The 21636-nt window shown below is 53.3% G+C and overlaps 1 protein-coding gene across 2 annotated transcripts; it reads right to left on the reverse strand.

Annotated features, from left to right (window-relative positions):
- Positions 1-1577: 1577 nt before the first annotated feature.
- NODAL (nodal growth differentiation factor) lies at positions 1578-9390 on the reverse strand. 2 transcript variants are annotated; one of them, XM_025435073.3, is made up of 3 exons: positions 9195-9390; positions 3880-4577; positions 1578-2485 (listed from the first exon to the last, which is right to left on the reverse strand). In XM_025435073.3, the coding sequence occupies exons 1-3, from the start codon at positions 9388-9390 to the stop codon at positions 2333-2335; spliced, it is 1047 nt and encodes a 348-aa protein (XP_025290858.1). In that variant the 3' UTR covers positions 1578-2332. The 2 variants fall into 2 exon arrangements, with proteins under 2 accessions (XP_025290858.1, XP_025290859.1); XM_025435074.3 differs by lacking the exon at positions 9195-9390 and adding an exon at positions 8558-8849.
- Between the last annotated feature and the right edge of the window lie 12246 nt (positions 9391-21636).

Below are 21636 nucleotides of genomic sequence, written 5' to 3' on the forward strand. Positions count from 1 at the left end.
AGTACGGTGGGGCTTTGCCTTGAGAGCAAGTTCTGGGAGAGCCCCTCCCGGGCCCCCAGGTTAGGGCCCGACCTCGTTCTCAGAGGAAAGGAGCAGGGTTTCCCCTGGGTTATGGAGCCTGCCCGGCCCAGGGGGCCCAGAGCAAGAAGCTGCGTGGCTAGGCTTGGCCCCAGACGCTGCGGAAGACCCACAGCTCTCAGCAGGGGTCAGTCAGCAAAGCCAAGTTCCACTCCTTGGACCCCGCCTGCTGATAGGAAGCGCTGCCTCTCAGGGAGCTTTGTTCTCTGAGGCAGTGGAGCTGCCAACTGTAAACTCTCCCACAAGCCGTGGCCACAAGTAGCTTGAACTTTCTCTTTCTTGGCCCTAGTCACAGAAGAAATGTTGGGCACCGATTTAGTAAGGAAGACGCTCTAAAGCCCCGGGGTGGGATTTTCACTTCCCAGAATTTCCATGTGGTAGTGGAATTGGGTCCAAATGTTTGGTTCCAAAGGCTAGGCCTTGACTAAAAGTAGGGGAGCAGAAACCTCCAGGTGCTATTAAGTTCAGCACCCCTGGGGCTCCAGGGACCAGAGCTGAGTTCCTGACCCAACCCCTCCCAGCTGTGCGGTCGGGCCCTGGGCCTTGCGGGGTCTCACTGAGGGAAATAGACGGGATGCAAAGCTGCCCTCACAGGGACTCCCCAGCTCTGGTGTTTTCAGAGCTGAGTCAGATGCAGAATCCTATGGGGATTTGGAATTGTGGTCTGGGCAGGTCTATTTCCACCCCAAGAAAGGAGCGGCTGGATCCGCTTGGTTGCTGAATCAGGGCATTGAGGTTTCTCAAGACTAGGCCGGGCTCCAGCCTCTCCAACCTCTGCCTAGGCCTGGATTACTACCTTGTCTCAACCGAGGCTGCAATCGAGTCACATCTAAAGTCAGGAGAGGTTCCCACATGATGGAGATCGGTTTCCTCAGCCTGGGGCACGGGTTGGCCGGCTTCCCGGGGAGGCAGGGGTAGAACTACCATAGGCTTGCGTTCCCCCCCTCGCGCTGCCAGGCAAAGATGGCCCTTGTCCCGGCGACGCTCAATGAGGTCAGCTAAAAGAGAAAAACAGAATGACTGCCTTCGGGGTCTTTTCATCCAGGGGGCAAAGCCATGCTCAGGTGTTTGGTAGCAGAGCGTCCCACAAGAAAGCTGGGGTTCTTTCTGCTGTGCTGTCAGGTGGAACCCGAAATTAAGCCAGACTTTGCACCCTGAGCAACAGAAGAGCTGGTGAAGGTTCGATAGAGGGGGTATGGCAGCCCTGAGGCTTAGCAGCCTTCCTCAGCTGTGCAGGGTGACGGGGACAAGGCCCAGAGCACAGCCCATGACATAGGGCCTGCGGCTCTTATGGTCCTGCTCACAGACTTTTTATAGGGGTGCGTCAGGATCCACTCACTTTGACTTTACAGGAGGGGCCCGAGTGAGGAATGACTCACCTGAGGTCACCCAGCTTCTCAGCGGCTCAGCCGTGACCATAACCCAAGTCTCAGGACGCCTCACCCCCACTGGACGGGAGGCACGGGGGCCTCATTAACAGCACACACGAGACACTGGGGTGAACTGTCACCAACTTTAATAGACTCGGATTGTGTCTGCCCAAGCGGGCTGACGGCGGGGATGTCCGAGGCCTCCACTCCTGCAGACCCACGTGGCCAGTCCTCTGGACGAGTTCCTGCTTCTCCCTTCAAAGGCACCAGCTGGCCTAGGAGGACTTCACAATGTCTTTATTGTTCGTGCGACTCATTAGCAGAGACCCACTCCGGGGAGCCTCTGGACAAGGCCAGCCCATTGCCCCTGGCCAGCCCGGGAGATGTGGGGGCTTCCCTGAACCAGCCGGACACGACAGTGGCCAACCGTTTTTCATTTAACACAGTGAACGTAATCTTGGCGGAGGAGAGAGGGTGGTCAAGGACCACTTTTGAGAATACATGAAGGTTACGGATAACCTGTCCCACCTCACAGATAAATGCACATATGCCCCAACGTTTGCTTCTAATTTCTGCGGGTTCATAGGTTAAAAAGTCAAGAACCCTTGCGCCAGTGCTTTTACTCACCACTGTCTCTTCAGTAAAGAGAAAACCAACAAGCCTGCCTCACAGGCTTGCCTCCCTCTCTCCTGACAGCAGCCTCCGTGTTTGCCAGACTCCACAGAGCTTGCCTTTGCAGAGCTGCCCTTCTTCCGCAGCCCTGGCAGACAGAGCAAGCTCTCCCCCTCCGGTTCTCTTCATCGCATTCGATGGTTATCGTGTCTTCTAGGACCTTCCCAACTTCCCAGGGTATAGGCAAATCCAGCCCCCCCGCCAGGATTGCCTCAAAGGCACCCACATTCTTCCACAATCATGTCTTTATGATGGTCCAGGAGGACTCTGCCATTGTCCACATACAGCATGCTCAGGGGCTTGGTCTTCACGGGGGCACAGCAGGTGGAAGGGACTCGGTGGGGCTGGTATCGCTTTAGCAGACTCTGCGGGGGGAGAAAAGTCAGTTAAAATCTGGGTACAAAAATAGAAGAAAATTGTTCTCATAAAGGAAATCAGCCTGCCAACATGTCATCAACTTAACACATAAAGTAACTTCACAGGCTGTTTAAAGAAAAAAAAAAAAGGAGCTAAACAGAAGATTCTAAAAGCTGTATCTGGGTAGAGCAGGAGCAAGCTTACATGTCCTCCTATTGTTCTAGTCTAGAGTGCATATCAATTCCAAGAAACTCCTGGTTTAGTTCCAGAAACATGAAGCAGAAAAGAGTCATGCGGAAATTCTTGTGGGATTTCCTTTGTTGCCCAGAGAAAGGCAAATAGAGTCAATAAGAGAAAAGGTAACAATCCCTTGGCACTCTGGAACCGGGCCCCGTCCCTGTGGTCCAGTGAGGTCTTTCCAGATGCTAGTGTCAGAGCTGCTAGTTGGGACTCTCTGGGTCTCTGGGGGGCCCCTTGATCATGCAGCAGGTAGGTGGGTGGAGCAGAAGTCCCAGGAGAAGCTCAGGCCTTTGCCCGGGAAAGGTCCTACAGGGCTCTGGCTCCTCTGGTGTTTTCCTTGCATCAGCTCAGCTCACATGCTCCCCAGAGCCTCTGTACCCCAATACCAGGGCCACTACTTTGGGCTGTATTCCCTACTCCCTCCTTCTCATTCTCCCTTTACTCCCCTCCACCACCTTCCAGACCTTAGGCTGATTAGTGGCACCTGGTGGGCCTTCTCTCTTACAAAACCGTGTCCAACTGCCATTTTAGGCAGCAGGAGTACAGCGGCTGGAACAGTGTTATCCCAACCATGGCCGCATTAATGGGGCCCCCATTCCACCAGTGAATCATGCACTTCTAGTAATGATAATGCAACATCAGACGTGCCGGACACCTGCTGGCATACACGTGCTCTAGGTACACCTAGCACCTCGTTTAAGCCTACAGCATTCCTGTGAAATCTGGCACGGCCACCCCCCTCTCGCAGGTGGGAAAAGTCAGGCTCAGAGAGAATGAGCAACTTGGTCAGCGTCACCGGCTAATACATAGGAATCGAAGCCTGCTTTATTCCCCAAGTCCGGGTTCCGACCTTCCTTTCCTCAAAGTCAGAGCTGAGGGGAAGCAGCGGCCTTCTAGGCTACACCTTTCACCCCTAACTTTATGGAGGACATTCTAAGGAAGCAAGGCGTTCAAGGTGACCCAACGGGGGCAGCACTCCACGTAGGCCCTCAGAGGATCTGTCACAGGTCATCACTACAGGATAGGAGCCAGGATAGGAGCTGGCACCCGAATAACAGTGAATGAATGGACCATGTGATTTACGAGCCAAGCTGGCGTCCTGTCCCCCCACCTCCCCATCCAGCAGCCCACAGCCTCCCCTCCCCTTGGCAGGGCTCCGCACCTGGATGTATGCGTGGTTGGTTGGATGGAACTCCTCCCCCACGGGGTTAGGACACTCGCCCTCGCAGCGATAAGCATTGTACTGCTTGGGGTAGATGATCCAGGAGCCCCATCCAATGAGGTTGAAGTCCACCTGGAACTTGACCTTCCGGCACAGCTGGCTTCTGTCGGGCACATGGTGGCGCCGGTGCCGCCGGCGCCTCTCCGAGGACAGTTGTCCCTCCCGGGCCCGCCAGGAGCTCTCGGCCTCCCACAGCAAGGTGGAGCCGCCCAGCCGCCTCTGCTCTGGCGACAGGTTGGAGTAGAGCACGAGGAGCACACTGGTGACAGGCGGCGTGGGAGGCCGCTGCGGACACCCTCCAGCCATGCTGGACATCTGTGCCTCCAGCTCCCCAGGGTGCTTCAGCCACTTGGAGAGTGGCCTGGTCACCTCCAGGACCATGCTGCCCGAGGAAAAGGTGACATGGGACAGAGGGACAGTGAACAGGTCCATCCGAAGACGTTCCTGGCAGGCAGCCAGGTCCTGCTCTGCATCTGGCTTGAGCTGGTGGAAAATCTCGATGGAGAGGAGCACGCCGGGGGGAAGGGCCACGGGGCTGGACAGCTGCAGCCGGAGCTCAGCCCACACCAGATCCTCCACTTGGCTCAGGAAGGAGAAGTCAAAAGCAAAGGTCCAGTTGTGTCCGTCCACCTCCACATCTGGGTGGGAAAGACGGAGAAGGAAGCAGGGTGAGTGGGGGCCCCCTGCAGCCTCATCCGTGTAACAACCCCCAGGGCTCCTATTGGAGCCTTCACCTAACAGGCCTCCTCTCCATCCCCACCCCAACCCTAGGAGTTGGCATCGCTGAGTCCTTTTTAGTCCAATTTCAGGTGAGACTCAGAGAGGTTAAACCACCTGCACAAGGTGCCAGGGCCAAGAATTAACCTGGATTTGCCCAACCTCAAAGCCCAAACTCCAGATCACGGTTGGGCTGCTCCCTCCAAGGCGCTCCGCGGCCAGAGAACAAATGGTAGAAGCTGGATGAGTTCTCTCTGCTCTAAGGCCAAACCCTGAGCTTCCCCTCACCCCGTGACCCTGAGCAAGTCACCTTCCCAGACTCCATTCTCTCACCGGAAAGAGACCTATTTCACGGGCACATGAAGTTGGTATGCCTATCCTGCAAGGGCAAGCCTCGGCGCACTCAGGGACGCACACGAAACAGAAGCCAAAGACTGGCCACCCTCTCCTCCACCCATTCCTCAAGGCAGAGGCAGAAACTTCGGGAGTCTTGGACAGCCTTACACACAGGCTTCCACGGGCATTCTAAGCACGACTCTGCACGGACCTGGCAGTTCTGGCAGTTTTCCACCCAGCAGGCTTTCTCATCTACCTGCAGGGTGCTTAGCACACCCTCCCAGCCCCCCATCCCTGCCCTGGCCCGGGCATTCCCACACCTGCAGCAGACACCTCAAGCGCACACACAGCCTCCAGCCTGTTCCACACCCCCCCTCCAACCCCAAGACAACTCAATTCAAACTGGATGAAAAGGAATGGGGAAGCACATTCCATTCATTTTAGTCCTGGACTAATTTAGTCCACCGTCTGGGAATAGCATGTTTTTGTGGATTTTCAGCTCACCTAAAAGTGACCTTTAACTTTTTTCAAACCCAGTTTCCTCTTCTTTGCAATGGGAATGGTCATGTCCTACCCCTCCTTGCATTATCCTAAGCCCTCATGGAAATAAAGAGACTTGAAGGTTTGTTGCTAAAGAAAAGTTCCTTAGATGATCCCTTAGAATAAAAATACTAACTGAGCTCTGATTTAGGTCCACTCTGGGAAGACCATGTGACAGTTTCTTTCTTTCTTTTTCTTTTTTTTAAGATTTTTATTTATTTATTCAGGAGAGACAGAGAGAGAGAGAGAGAGAGAGAGAGAGAGAGAGAGAGAGAGGCAGAGACATGGGCAGAGGGAGAAATAGGCTGTGTGTGAGGCCAATACGGGACTCGATCCCAGGACCCCGGGATCACGACCTAAGCCAAAGGTAGGTGCTCAACCACTGAGCCACCCAGGCAGCCCCCATTTTTTTGTTGTTTTAATTGTCTCATAGAGCATCTTTGATCAGGTGGTAAGTGAATTTCTCCGAGAAATCCACCCTGCACGACAAGACCGTTCCCAACTTCAGCCTGCTGGCCGCTTCTCCCAGCCCACCTCCAGCTGCTCTTCTTCACTTAATTTCCACTTCCCTCCTCATTAGCACCTGCAGGGGGCAATAACCGGGCCCTGGCTAGCAACTCTCCCCAGAGGTGTGGGGAGGAGCCCGGCATCCCCCATGGCCCACTGCAGCACCGGAGCCAGCTGGGGGTTAGGAGGGACCTGCAGCGTGTCCTGGCCACTTGCACCAGGAGTTAAAGATTTTTTATCTCAAGCATCCACAAATGGCCTTTTAGAGGAAGGCGTTCTGGCTCCGTGGCTCAGAGCAAGGGCTCTGGTGCCTCCTGTGATCTTCAAATTCTGCCACTTGCTGTTTAACATTGGGCAGGTTACTTGCCTCCTCTGGGCCTCAGTTTCCCTCTCTGTAAAAGGGAGATAGTGACAGCATCCAGCCTCCCAGGAGTGTTAGGATTTACTGAGATAATGTGTGGAAAGTGTCTTGCCCAGCACAACCAAAGTACAACACGTTGGCTGTCATCAACCACTTCCTTATTATTGCCGACGTCCAAGGTAGAAATGAAGGTGTCCGGGGGCCCCTCGGTTGCTCAGTCGGTGAAGCATCTGCCCTCAGCTCAGGTCATGGTCCCAGGGTCCTGGGATCCAACCCTGCTCAGCGGGGAGCCTGCTTCTCCCTCTCCCTCTGCCTGCTGCTCCCCCTGCTTGTGCTCTCTGTCAAATAAATAAATAAAATCTAAATAAATAAATAAATAAATAAATAAATAAATAAATGTATCCAGATAGGTAGTAAGGGACCTGGACAGAGGAGCAGAGTCATCTGTTACCGGGATGGACAATGTGTATGGAGGGCTCCTTCCCAGGGTGGGAAGAGTCTTTGCCTTCATGACCCCACCCCCAGCCAAGGGCTCCTTGGGAAGTAGTGCTGCTGGGTTCTCTTAGGTCCGGCTCTGGTTCTTGTTAGGACAGGGTGCCTCATCCCTTGGGGGTCACTGATGCCTGATACATGCTAAGAATGCTCCTACCTGTACAACAAATTTGCTTAGGGCTTGGTCTCCGGAGAGAGTTCACAGACACCCTGAAACCTGTCCATGGACTCAACGGAGTCGGCCACACAGGCCCCAGTAAGATCTTGACCCATGTCTGGTTCTTCCTTTTTTGTTTTTTAAGATTTTACTTATTTATTCATGAAAGACACATAGAGAGGCAGAGACATAGGCAGAGGGAGAAGTGGGCTCTGTGCCAGGAGCCTGATATGGGACTTGATCCCAGGACCCCGGGATCACGACCTGAGCCCAAGGTAGATGCTCAACCGCTGAGCTATCCAGGCACCCACCCACATCCAATTCTAAAGAAGAAAGTGGTTGGGCCCATGCCCTTGGGTTCCCTCCCCTCAGACAGGGTGCTGAGGCTGAGTGAGGACTTGGGGCTCTGCAGGAAAGGAGGGCGTAAGACACTAAGTGTCTGCTCTACGTTATTATAAACATAGGATACGTTTAGGATGAGGATAATTGCCACTAACTGCTTCCGGCCGAGCCTCCTCTCCTGCAATCCTCACCACCGCTACATTTTGCAGGTGAGAAAACTGAAGGTTTTCTAAAAACCCAAGGTGAGCCCTCAACGGGGACAAGCAGATGCAAACCCACTTTGGTTAGACTCCAACACCCACGTCCCGCTTTCCTCCCAAGGCGAACAGATAAACCCACGAGGGAAAGGAGCGTCTGGGACATCCCTTCTCCACCCGTGTCCCTCCAGGCAGGCTCTTCCTGCTGCTTTTAAAAAAAAATGAAGCCCATTCACAGCACTGAATGTACTTAACGCCGCTGCACAAACTGAGAAAAGGTGAGTTGGTAGTTCTGTCCTGTATTTTACCACCTGTACACACAAATGAGGCAGAAAGCCAGGCCCCTATTTGACAGAAGGGGAGACTAGAGAAGTCAACTGATATGCAAGGGGCGGGGGGGGGGGGGGCACCAGGAATTGGGAAGCAGGGTTGGAAGGACCAGCACCCCTCTTTCCAGTCTCCCAGACTGTCAACCCCCCCCACCCCCACACACAAACCTTCTGGAACTCTCCAGAAGGACGAATGAACCGAAAAAGCGCACCCGCACCGCGGCCCCTCTGTCCAGCCCACTCCCCGCACCCAGCGCATCCAGCTTTCTGGACGCAGGGCCTGAGCAGAGCGCTCCCGCTCCCGTAACTGCCAAGCCCGCTCGCCCCTCGGATGTCCCTCGTCCGTCTGGTCCCCAGATGACCCCTCGGGAGAGGGTCATCAGCTGTCTGACCCCAGACGTGGCCGGCGGGGGAGCTGGGAGCCCCCAGCCCCAGACCACAAGGGGCTGGCGGGTGGCCAATTAGGTCAGATTATCGGATGTGGATTGCGCCCCAGCGTGGGGAGGGCCGTCTGGCCCCAGCGCGGAGGGAGGCGCAGGCGGGCGCAGGGCGGCAGGGGCCGGCCGACCCCAGACGTCAGGATGTGGATTGCAGGGGGCAAGGGGACCCCGCAGGAGCGCGCCCTCAGCCCAGCACCCACCTGCCCGCGGCGCCCGACGCCCCGCTTCCGAGGGTGACGCCCCGGGGCCGCGGGGGTCGCGGAGGGCTTCCCTCCATCCGAACCTAGGCTCGGGGCCGGCCCTGGGGACGCTGACACCTTCCCAGCCTGGGCGGGGTTCCCAGGCCCGCCTCAGTTTCCGACCTCGGGGCAGCCCATCTCCGAGCCCCGACCTCACGGGGCGCGCCCCATGCTGGGTTGCGGGGCTCGCGGCCAGCCCGGGCGCTGCCAGCGCCAGACTCCCTCACGCTGTCACCCACAGGCGCGAAAACCAAAAGAAATCGACAAAATGTACGCGGCAGTAATAGCGCCCGTTTACACTCCGCGCGGTTTCGTGCTGCGCGCGGCCCGTGCTGGGGCCCCCCGCGCTCGCCAGCCTCTGCGGGGGGAAGCGCGCCCGTGCAGCCCGGAGCTCCCGTGGGCCAGGAGGCCCCCGGCGTCCGCGGCGCAGTCGGCCTCCCACGCTCCCGCACCGCGCTCTGCGCGCCCCAAGCACCGCGCAACGCCCTGGGCCCCCGGGCCGCCCCCGCCGCCGCCAGCCGCTGCGCCCTCGGGCCCCGCGGCCCCGGCGGCCCCAGCCCTTCCCGCGCCCTTGCGGACCCCGGCGGCCCGGCCCTACCTTGCGCCTGCAGGCTGCGGATGATGTCAGCCCGGGGCAGCGGGTCGCGGTAGAGGCTCAGCATGTAGGCGAGAGGGGCCGGCGACGAGGGCTGCACCCGCGCCCGCAGCGGCACCGGGGCCACCGTCGCGGCGCCCGCCTGGAGCAGGGCCCAGCAGGCGTGCAGCAGGAACAGGGGCAGCCGGGGGGCGTGCATGCTGGGCTGGCGGGGCCTGGAAGCGGCGCCTCCGCCCCTTATATCCCGGCCCTCGCTGCCGCCCCGCCTCCTCCCTCCCTCCCCGGGGAAAGCCTGGAGATCCTACACCTCCCTCCACCGGGGGTGAGGGTCGGGGGGTGGGGGAGGCCCCCAGGGAGACCACCTGCTGGGGGCGGGCCGGACCTGAGCCGGCCAAGCTCGGGACCCTGGCGCGGCTGCTCCAGGTACCGAGGGCCTCGTTTCTGCCGCACAGCAAGCCTGTCGCCTGCAACTCTCAGGTCGGAATTGTGGCTTCCTCGCCCTGCCCTGCCTCGGATCCCTGCCACGCCCTGTGTCTCCAGGCTCCGAGCCGGTGTCTGGTTCAACAGGAGCAGGTAGAGAGTGGTGGCCCATCCTGGAGGCTTTTCCCCGCATTGGCCTGCGATGCTCCCCCCCCCCCCCCCCCCGTCGGCCAGGTGCAGCCTCCCCACTCACAAAGGTGTCACCTGTAATGTCCGTGCCCTGCCGTCCCTGCCTGTCCTGGCAGTTCCCCCTCCGGGGAGACCCGGGTTTCAGCCCAGGCCTCTCATTCCCTTTGCTCGGTGCCCTGCTTTCCTCACCTGCACAGGACTGATCCTTGTCTGGCTCCCTTTCCAAGTACAGTCAGATCAGAGCTGGAATTACCTTTAAAGAAATAGAAATCCCTGCCCCTTGTCAGGCCCGAGCTGTTTCCCTCAACACAGGAGGCCTCCTCCTGCCTCCTGTCCTTTCTTAGCCTCCCCAGGTACATGAGCAGCTGGCTGGCTGGCCTTTGCTGAAATGCTAGGTGCTGGGCCCACCTCAGCTCCTTCCACAGGTTGCTCCAGCTCCAAAGAACCAAGGCTCAGCCCAGAGCTGGTGGAGACAGAGGAAGCGGGCCCAGCAGGCTCAGCCTGGAGCTGCAGACTTGGGGTAGGGGGAGGCAGGGTGGGGCAGGCCCACCCAGCAGGAAGGGGCCTCTCCTAGGAGAGACCTGGGCTGCATACCCCAGAGGGCCATGGGACCTGGACGATCTGTTCAGCCTGCAGATTGTTAGTTCCTTAAAGTGGGGATTGCCTTGTTCATCGAGTTTTCCTCACAGTACACATTTTAGTTTGGACCCGAAAAATCTTAGCTAAGTAAATAAATCAGTGAATGGAAATGTGTCCGGACTTGCCCCAAGATAAGTAGCACCTTGGGTGTTTGTTAAACCTATTGATTCCTGAGCCCCAATCCAGACCTCTAAGATTTAGGATTTGGAGACAGGGCTTGGTAATCTACATATTTCACAAGGGACCGGTGGTCCTTACCAGACAACTTTGCCAACCTGGGTGGGCTGGGGTTCTAGGCGCAGTTTGGAAGCCACCTCTCTGGGTTCAGTTTCCTCTTCTGTAAAGTGTTCCTGCGGAGACCACCCTTCATACAGGTTATATGAAGCGAATGGCAAAGTGCTTCACAAACTCTAAAACCTGATGTATTTGGAGAGCTTTATGCATGTTGGGATATGATTATGGGTGCTCCGTGGTTGTCCTTCAACTTCCCCAGCCTGGGGGCTTGCTGGTTCGGGATCATCAGCCCCAGCCATCTGCACCAAACCTTTCCTCAGAGGCAGAAGGCACCCTCACCCAGGTTGTGAATATATACGTAAAAACCAGTGACAGATTGTGGTTAGTGCAGTGGGAGTCCTGATGAGGACCTGAGAACCAAGAATGGCACAACAGGGGAGGTGCAGATAGCTAGCCAGAGGTACAAGAGTCTCCCCCAAACCTGGATCTCCCCAAGTGACCTCGGATCCTCATAGCCCCTGTTTAAACAGGGACATTCAGCCCAGAGCAGTCTTATCCACCAGGATGGAAAGGAACGAGAAAGAAGATATTTCTACTTCTCACGGTGACCAGAAGCTTCTTGAAATTCAGGATAAAGCTTATTCATCCATGGGACACACAGGAGGCGCTTAATAAATGTCTTAGCTAAAATGAACGATTATGACAAATAGCTGACACTGAGTACTTAATGCAATTAGTGGTCTGTTCATCACTGCACTGATTTTATCATTAGGCCCACTTCAGAGATGAGAAAACGGAAGAAACAAGGCAATTTGCTCAAGGCCACAGATTTACAGGTGGGAACAGCCAGTTTGTGAAGGGCAGGTCTGCGTATGACCCAAACCTGTGCTTTTAGCCCTGTTGCTTCCCCACAGATGAGAGGGTGACAATGTATCAAGACTTAAACACTCTCAAAGTCTTGCCTTTCCTGGGCCCGGGAGCTGCAGACAGAGCTTCTTGTGATGTGTATTGGCCCAGAGCCCTGTAGGGGCCTGGAATCACTCTCTGACCAGCAAGAGCGACTCTGTCAAAGCCCATCCATCACTGCCCTTTCTGCAGCTCTGGCACCTAGAAGAAATCGAATCTCTGTCACTTCTGCAGGACCAAGGCTGATACCTTTCTTACTTTTGAAGGGTATTTGTTCATCCAGGATCTATTGCCTGCAAGAAGGATCCCGAGTGTCCTCTTCCCAGGTGAGGAATGACATCTTCTCACATCCCCTGCCCCAGACGGACTGACCAACAGATTACCTGACCTGCGAGATAACCTTTCAGGGCCATCCCAGCTGGCTGGAGGGTGGGGAGCAAAGTCCCTTGAAGTTCTTGAATGCTTTCCATCAGACCGTCCCAGACCCTCCCTCAACGTGAGCAACGGTGTGTGGCATGGTTAAGTGCTGGAGCTGGGAGGTCAGGCTGCCAGGAGCCAGAGTCAGGATCCTTCTCCGTCACTCCCTGGGCTCTTTACACCAGCCACTTACCATACTTCCTCATCTGTAAAATGGAAGTGAAGGACAGTATCTCCTTGACAGGGATGTTGTAAGTAGTGAGTGTGTGTAAAGCACATAGTGCCTGTAGCATCTGGCCATTTGTGTCTTCATTCCTTTTTTTTCCCCCCAAGATTTTATTTATTTATGAGACACACACACACACACACACACACACACACACACACAGAGAGAGAGAGAGAGAGAGAGAGAGAGAGAGGCAGAGACACAGGTGGAGAGAGAAGCAGACTTCATGCAGGGAGTCCGATGTGAGATTCGATCCCAGGTCTCCAGGATCACGGCCTGGGCCAAAGGCAGGCGCTCAACCACTGAGCCACCCGGGCATCCCTGTGTCTGTTCCTTGAAGGGACCTCCTTTCCTAGTGCGTCCACAGCAGCTTAAGGGCAAGAGCTAGACTGTCTCGGGGGCAAGGCAGGAAGGCATCTCAGTTCTGCACACATTTGATGAGCATCTCCCCTATCCCAGTGTGACCCTGGCTGTCTTCAGTTTCTCAGCAAACCTCTGCGTTTCATGTGCTCCTTCTTCCACAGGCACGTTTTCATCGATCCCCCAAGTGAACTCCTACTCAACTCTCAAGACACAGCTTGAAAGTTCCCTTCCTCCACAGACCTATCACCAGCTCCCCGGCAACGTGGCAGGGGCCTTTTCTAAGTACAGTGTGATAGAGCCGTCGTCCAAAGTCTTGGGTGGCTGCCATTGGACTGTGGCCTCCCAAGAAGCAGGGATGGCTCCCGATTCATTTCTCCTGAAGCCGCAGCCCCTGGGTCAGAGCTGACTGTTGCTTGCTGTGATCTTCAACCCCCATGAATGACCCCAGTCCTAGGAACAGTAGAGAGGCACCTGGGTGGCTCAGTCGATGAAGCGTCTGCCTTCGGCTCAGGTCATGATCCCAGGGTCCTGGGGTCCAGCTCTGCGTTGGGCTCCCTGTTCAGCGGGGAGCCTGCTTGTGTTCGCTCTCAAATGGATAAATAAAATCTTCTTTAAAAAAAAAGAAAAATAGAAATGGTAGTAAATATCCCAACGCTGCGGATCTTGGAGGCCAACACCCAGAGCTGAGAAGTACCATCGAGGCGCCTCTGCAGAGCACATGCAGCTCGTGTGATCCAGAGAGAGAGAGACCCAGCCCTCCCCCCGACAGTGCCCCTGTACCCCAAATGTGCACCAGCCCCGGGGGAGCACTTACCCATCCCCCAAAGTTCAAAGCCATTCTTCCTCTGTCCAGGGTAGTTGTCCCCTTTCCTTATTCACGCAAGACACTCCTATTTATTTCCATGTCCAGCTCAAGGGTCTCCTCTTTTTTTTTTTTAAATTTTTAAGAAGATTTTATTTTATTTCTTCATGAGAGACACAGAGAGGCAGAGACACAGGCAGAGGGAGAAGCAGACTCCCTGTGGGGAGCCCGATGCGAGACTCGATCCCTGGACTCTGGGATCACGACCTGAGCCAAAGGCAGATCCTCAAGCACCAGCCACCCAGACCCCTCAAGGGTCTCCTCTTCCACAAAGGCTTCCTACATGGGCTCTCTCCCGCTGCAGGCTCTGATGTGGGCCACTCTTCATTGAGGGTTGAGGTCCTCAAGCCCTCAGGAGTTTCCCACCAGCAAGCCAACTGCCTGGTTCGCTTTGCATTCTTCAGAGTGTTCAGCAGAGGGCTTGGCACTCTGTAAGTGGAGGTTGAAAACCATGCCTGCAGCTGGCCTTGGCGTATAGCAATGTTTTGTCTACCCCCAACAGTGTTTTGAAAGGTTTTTGTTTAAATCATCAACACTAAAAATGCTTTAGATTTTTAATAAAATAGTTTGGCATTTTTATTTTTTATTTTTTTTAGTTTGGCTTTTTTTTTTTTTTTTTTTTTTTTTAGTTTGGCATTTTTTAAGAGTAATCTCTACACCTGATATGGGGGCTCGAACTCATGACCCTGAGATCAGGAGTCACATGATCTACCAACTGAGACAGCAGGGCACCCCTGAATGATATGGTTTATTTCATCATTTGGGCAATAGAAAGATCTTTCCCCTCATCTCAACATAGCAAATGTTCCCTAGAGCGGAACAGCAGCCGCCTTCTTCCTGGCAGGGTTTGTTCTCTAGTGAGCCATGGTCCCCATCACTCCTTAACTTATCACACCCCTTTGCCTGGCCCCCCCGAGACAGATGAATTTGAGACCCGTGCTGTATGCTGGATGAGAGGAAGACACTCTGGAATCTGTTAGGAGACAGAGACTTAGTCAGGAGTGTCCTACATGGGGACCAGCCCACAGACTTCGGGTACCTGGCCCACGTGGGATGAACTATAAATAATCTATTAGTTCATAAGTGCTTACCACAATGGGCTTGCATGGTCTAATTTACCCCTCCTGCCCCTGTGAAGCAGATGGGATATTTACTCCCATTTTACAGGTGAAGAATCTGTGGCTCAGAGCTTGCTCAAGAAGGAACACCTAGCAAGTGCAAAAGCTCTGACGGATCCTGAGTTATTCTGGCTTTGGAAGTGAGGCTGGACACTGCTATGTCCCAACACAGTCATTTGCTACTCTGCTTGCACAGAGAAGCCCTTCCCCACTTACCCTGTCTCTGTCGGCCTCCTGTAGTCGATCCCATCACCGTGTTCATTTTTCTCACGGGCAGAAATGAACCTGTTTTCCTGGTACTGTTCAGTTTTTGTCTCTTCCCTCCTCCAGCACCGGGCTTTAAGCTGGATTCTCTGTCCAGTTCACCACTGAACCTCCTATGTTTAGCACAGACCTTGACACCTACAAGCGCTCAGTACATATTTGTTGAATGCATATGTTTAACCCAGTCCCTGGACTGGGGGACCCAGAGGTAAGATGAGGACAGGGAGATCCAGTGGCCACTGAAAGGATATATGTCCCATAGGTCACTAGCTTTCTCTGGTTTCAAGTTCTTTCACCTCACTGTCCTGAGCACTTGGGGGGGGGGGTACACAGTAGATGCTCAATAAATGCTTAGGACACCCATCTTAGCATGTTAATGTCTTGGCATCAGCAAGAGAGTGCCTCCTTAGTGCTCCTGACTTCTTATGACCATGATTCATGTGAAGGAGCCTTCATGCTACCTTCTTGCCTCCATTGCTGCTCCAGATCCTTGCAGGAGCTGTGTGACCTGAGCAGGCCTGGCGTCACCCTTGGAGAGGGGGACTAGCCTGAGATGGTAAAGGGGCCAGGCCTGTCTGACTTGGAATCTGATGCTCCCTCCAGCCCAGGCTCTCCTTCCAACCCCTCCTGGGTAGAGCCCAGGCTCGGCTTGTACTTCCCACAGGGTCAGGAGGTGAAGGCTCCAACTGCCCTGGGAAACAAACAAAGAGACCACCAGGAGAATCCCTGTCCTCCCACTGGGAAGCTTCTCAGAGATTCCCACAGCCTGCCAGCCACCTCCTGCTTCCCACCTTCCTATTTCCTGCCACTGAGTCTCACTGGTGCTGAAGTTGAGCTGGAGTTTGATGACACAACCTAGCCTGGGGTTGGAGAGCCTCCAATGTGCGTGTATGTGGATGCATGTGTGCATGCGTGTGTGTGCGTGCATGTGTGTGTATGTGTGTGTATGTGTGTGTAGGGCAAGGAAAAGAATCATAACTAAGGGCAAACACTCAAGGGAGCATGTACTGTGGGAATAAGGAGTGCTTAGGGAGTGCTACCTGTGTGCCAGGTACTGGCTCTGCCGAGAGACTTACATGCACTGTGACTTGGGGTCTCCTAAAACTACCTAACCACAGTAGTCCCAAAGGGGCACTTATTAAAGATAAAGGGAGCCCCAAAAGTCAGGGTACACTTTTAGTGCCCTTTGAAATGTTAACTATGTTAAAAGTACCAATGATAGAAACTTAAAAAAAAACACCCTTCAATGGTGCAATTATGTTTCTTTTGTACTTATTTTTTATTTTATTATTATTTTTTAAGATCTTTAAAATTTATTCTTGAGAGACACAGAGAGAGAGAGAGAGGCAGAGACACAGGCAGAGGGAGAAGCAGGCTCCATGCAGGGAGCCCGATGTGGGACTCAATCCCGGACTCCAGGATCACGCCGTGGGCCAAAGGCAGGTGCTAAACCGCTGAGCCACCCAGGGATCCCCTCTTTTGTATTTATTTATTTATTTATTTATTTATTTTATTTTTATTTATTTATGATAGTCACACAGAGAGAGAGAGAGAGAGAGAGAGGCAGAGACACAGGCAGAGGGAGAAGCAGGCTCCATGCACCGGGAGCCCGATGTGGGATTCGATCCCGGGTCTCCAGGATCGCGCCCTGGGCCAAAGGCAGGCGCTAAACCGCTGCGCCACCCAGAGATCCCCTCTTTTGTATTTATTTTATTTGTAAATTTTCAATAAGACATTTAAAAAATATTTTATTTATTTATTTGAGAGAGAGAGAGAGAGCGCACAAGCAGGGGGAAAGGGAGAAGCAGGCTCCCTGCTGAGCAGGGAGGCGGACTCAGGGCCCCATCCCATCCCATGACCCTGGGATCATGACCTGAGCTGAAGGCAGGTGCTTAACCAACTGAGTCACCCAGACGCCCCAATAAGACATTTTTAATTAAAATTTTTTTGTTCCAGTTGACTTTTGCTGTCTTCCAAAAAACATTAGATGAAATTTCATTATTTGAAATTTAAAACAAGCTGCATGCCCATTAGTGAGTGGGTGACTGGATACACAGACTGTAACGGGTATCTGAACATTGGAATACGACTTGACAAGTAACTGTTGGTAACGCAATGAGGATTACTCTCAACGTAATGACGCTGAGTTACAGAATCCAGTATATGCTGGATGATTCTATTTCTATCGAATTTTGGAAAATGCAAACTAGTGATTGCAGAGAAGCAGGGCACAGTGTGGTTCAGTGGTTGTCTGGAGGAGAGGGGAGAGGAAGAAATTATAAGGGGGCACAAGGAGGGATCCCTGGGTGGCGCAGCGGTTTGGCGCCTGCCTTTGGCCCAGGGCGCGATCCTGGAGACCCGGGATCGAGTCCCGCGTCGGGCTCCCGGTGCATGGAGCCTGCTTCTCCCTCTGCCTGTGTCTCTGCCTCTCTCTCTCTCTCTCTCTGTAACTATCATAAATAAATAAAAAAAAAAATTTAAAAAAAAAATAAGGGGGCACAAGGAAAGTTTTGGGGGTGATAAATACATTTATTGTCTTGATTGTAGCAATGGCTGTATAGCATGTCAAAGCTTACTAAAATGCACACTTCAGATATTTGTAGCTGTTGTGTGTCAATTATACTGTACTAAACTTGTAACAACGGGGACTCCTGGCTGGCTCAGTTGGTGGAGTGTGTAATTCTTGATCTCAGGGTTGTAAGTTCAAGCACCATGTTGGGCGTAGCAATTACTTAAAAAAAGAAGATCTTTTAAAAAAAAAACAGAAAATAAAGTTGTCACAATGAATGTAACTCTAATAAGCCTTCAAAATACAAAAATTATTTTTCAAAATCCATAAAACTAAATAAGCACAAAAGAAATTTAGAGGCGTGCCTCGGTGGCTCAGTTGGTCAAGCATCCACCTCTTTATTTCAGCTCAGGTCATGATCTCATGGTCGTGAAATTGAAACCCACGTCGGGCTCCGAGCTCAGTGGGTAGTCTGCTTGAGATTCTCTGTCCCACCTCTCTCTAGAATAAATAAATAAATATTAAGAAAAAAAGAAATTTAGATAAATAAGCTTCAGTGTTCTTTGTAATTTGTGGCATTTATGGTTCTGAAAAAGAAATCCATCTAATAGACTCTACTTCTGCTAAAGCTTCCAAGGACACTAAGACGTTTGGAATACCAAAGTCTGCTTTTTATCCATGGACACTGCTGAGTAAGCATCGTTAAAGTCTCCCGTCTAAGAGTCTCCCAAAGAGCCTGAGCAGCTGCGGAAGCTCTTCATGGGAAGTTTGAGCTTTGAAACAAGCGATGGAAGTCTGAGGAACCCTCTTGAGCAATGGGGGATGCTTACCGACTGCATGGTCGTGAGAGATCCGGACACCAAGTGCTCCAGAGGCTTTGGCTTTGTCACCTAAGCCACTGTGGAGGAGGTGGATGCAGCCATGAACGAAGGCAAGGTCACACAAGGTGGATGGAAGAGTTGTGGAACCAAAGAGGGCTGTCTCAAGAGAGGATTCTCAAAGACCTGGTGCCCACTTACCTGTGAAAAAGATTTTTGTTGGTGTCATGAAAGAAGACACTGAAGAACATCATCTAAGAGATTATTTTGAACAGTATAGGAAATTTGGAGTGATTGAGATCGTGACTGACCCAGGCTGGGGCAGAAAGAGAGGGTTGGCTTTTGTAACATTTGGAGACCATGATTCAGTAGACAAGACTGCCCTTCAAAAATCCCATACTGTGAATGGCCAGAGCTGTGAAGTAAGGAAAGCCCTATCTAAGCAAGAGTTGGCTAGTGCCTCATCCAGCCAAAGAGGTCCAAGTGGTTCTGGAAACTTCGGTGGTGGTCGTGAAGGTGGTTTTGGTGGGACTAACAACTTTGGTCGTGGAGGGAACTTCAGTGGGCGAGATGGCTTTGGTGACAGTTGAGGGGGTGGTGGATATAGTGGTAGTGGGGATGGCTATAACGGATTTGGCCAGAGAAGTGACAGGAAATCTACAGGTTACAACAGATTTTTGAACTCAGTCCAATACAGTGGTGGCAGGGCCTACCTGCTACAAAGAAGACATGTTTTAGGCAATGCTCATGTGTTTTGGCAAAAAACTCGAGGACTGTATTTGTGACTAATTGTATAACAGGTTATTTTAGTTTCTGTTCTGTGGAAAGTGTAAAGCATTCCCACAAAGGGTTTTAATGTAGATTTTTTTTTTTTTTTGCACCCATGGTGTTGATTGTAAATGTTATAGTCTGCTCATGACACTGAATAAATGTGTCTTAAAAAAAAAGGAATACCAAAGTCTTCTAGGTCTGTAGACTCACTGGAGGAGTATGGTGCAAAACAGCATCATCTCTTTCTCTTTTCTACTCTCTCTTCTGTCTTTCCACAAACCCACGAGGTAGCTGCTTCTGGGCCTGAGGCTCAGAGGGGCTGGGTAAATCGCCCCAGGTCATGCAGGTAGTTAAAAGCAGGGCTGGGATCCAGGCCCAGGTGGTCTGACTCCAAAGCCTGCACTCCGGGTAACTCAGGCAGGGTGGTGGTTGGGGGGTTGGGGGTGGGGGTGGTGACACACTCTTATTTCCAAACTCCACCAAGCCCCGTGCCCTGTTGGCTACTGACCACAAGGCTGGCAAGATCCCAGGCTGGTGCATCCCCCACTCACATCAAAGGGCCCCGGGCTTCAAAGGCAGATTGAGGGGAGATGCACATACCTGGCTAGGTATGCAGGAAAGCCCAGGAGAGCTAATATGATTAACCAGGGACCCGGTGGGGCAGGAAGAGTCTTCATGGAGCAGACCATTCAATGGAAGGAACTTGAATACATTCTCACCCACTCCCCCACCCTCAGGATCTTTCACTCTGTGGCTACTCACAGACGCTGTAGACACCTGGGGGTTAGGGGTGAGCTGGGGGCTGTGCCAAATGCATGTCCATTCCATAGATGGAAAAACATGTTGGAAAACAGTTGTTACCAAGTTTGTGCCAGGCACAGTGTTGAGTGCTTGGACGCATGCCTCGTGCACAACTCCAAGGAGCAACCTCCACGTTGTATTATTATTTTTTAAGATTTTATTTATTTATTTATTTGCTAGAGAGAAAGCACAGGCAGGCAGAGTGGCAGGTGGAGGGAGAGGGAGAAGCAGACTCCCCACGGAGCAGACCCCCCTATGCAGGGCTCCATGCCAGGACCCTGGGATCATGACCTGAGCCAAAGGCAGACACTTAACTGACTAAGCCACCCAGGCACCCCCTTCACATTGTATTCTATAGGTATAATTATTCCCATTTTACTGATAGAAAACCGAGGCTTGGATTGCTTAAAGACTTGGCCAAGGTCACGCTGATATTAAGCAGCTGAGCTGGAACTGGAGCCCAGGTCCCTTTTGACTCTAACTTCCATTCCCCATCCTATCATTTGTAAGGGGACAAACAGCTAAGACCCCAGGGTGTTCTTCTGGTCTTGCCTTCACTCTGGTGTGAGGGTGGCGGGCACAGGAGGTGGTGGCACTGTGCCTTGTTGCCCACTTACTACATTCGCATCTTTGGGGGACAGGGACTAGGTAATCCAATGCTGAGATAATGTCCCCAGGATTTGAGGTGTTATAAATCTTCAAGACTTCCCCACCCACATTATCCTGTGGCTCTCATATCCATCCCCTACACCCTGATCACTCCCCTGACAGCTGACACTCAGAGGCTGCAGCCTCAGAGTGCTGCTCTTTGCCCACGGGTAAGATTTAAGATCACAGGACCCTTTTTTTTGGTTAAGATTTTATTTATTTATTTGAGAGTGAGAGCCAGAGAGATGGCGGAAGCAGAAGCAGAGGGAGAAGCGCACTCGCTGCTGAGCAGAGAGCCTGATGCAGGGCTTGATCCCAGGGCACTGACATCGCGACCTGAGCTGAAGGCAGAGCCACCCAGACACCCACATCACAGGATCTTTCCCTGCCTGTCCCTGCCTCAGGTCCTCAGCTGCCCTAGCAGGGCTGGAGGGGCTGGTAATAGAGACTGACAGGGCTCTGCCCTGCTGGGGTATCTAGCCAAGAAACCCCACCCCCACCCCAGGTGGGGGGATCCCAGACAGGGAAGAAAGTATTGGTTTAAATTCATACCAGTGGGGACCCCTGGGTGGCTCAGCAGTTGAGTGCCTGCCTTCAGCTCACGGCGTAATCCTGGAGTCCCCGATTGAGTCCCACATCAGGATTCCTGTATGGGGCCTGCTTCTCTCTCTTCCTGTGTCTCTATCTCTCTCTGTGTCTCTCATGAATAAATAAATAAAATTTAAAAACCTCTTTCTAAAAAAAAAGAAAATTCATACCAGTGAGACTTGTGTGTATGTTGAGGGGAGGTGAAGGGAGCTGGGACTCCTAGGACCTCCTCTCCGCTCCACCCAGACCAGTCTGACCTTGGCCAAGGCACGTGGCCTCGTGGAGCCTGTTTGCGCATCTGGCGCCGTTCCAGGGCCCTTACATCATGCCCCCTATTGCCTACCTCCTCTTGGATCCTGAGCTTCCAGGGGGCAGACGTCTCCTTTGACCCCTGCGCTCAGCGCCCTGTGTACAGTAGGTGCTAATACGTGAGGCCCAAAAGGGTACTCTTCTTACCGAGGGCTCGCTTTCCCCAGGAAGGCCGGTGGCTGTCATTGGGAGGTGGTGGCCTCGGCGAGGGAGAGGAGGAGCCGGGGCCTTGGAGTCAAACCTTGCGTGCCTGCCCTGTTCCCCGAGAAGGGTCTGGAAGGGATGTGAGGGCGCGGGGGGCGCGGAGATCGAGGACCGGACAGCGGGTCGAGCGCGCCCCCTCCTCCGTGGGAAAGCGCCGGG

The sequence above is a fragment of the Canis lupus genome, chromosome 4 (assembly GCF_003254725.2).
Source record: "Canis lupus dingo isolate Sandy chromosome 4, ASM325472v2, whole genome shotgun sequence".
Lineage (NCBI taxonomy): Eukaryota > Metazoa > Chordata > Mammalia > Carnivora > Canidae > Canis > Canis lupus.

Coding starts and splice junctions, on each gene's coding strand:
- NODAL (XM_025435073.3), bottom strand. CDS start 9,390: ATGCACGCCCCCCGGCTGCCCCTGTTCCTGCTGCACGCCTGCTGGGCC. Junction 4,578..9,194: donor CCGCAGCCTGCAGGCGCAAG/GTAGGGCCGGGC, acceptor TTTCCCACCCAG/ATGTGGAGGTGGACGGACAC. Junction 2,486..3,879: donor CCAACCACGCATACATCCAG/GTGCGGAGCCCT, acceptor CTCCCCCCGCAG/AGTCTGCTAAAGCGATACCA.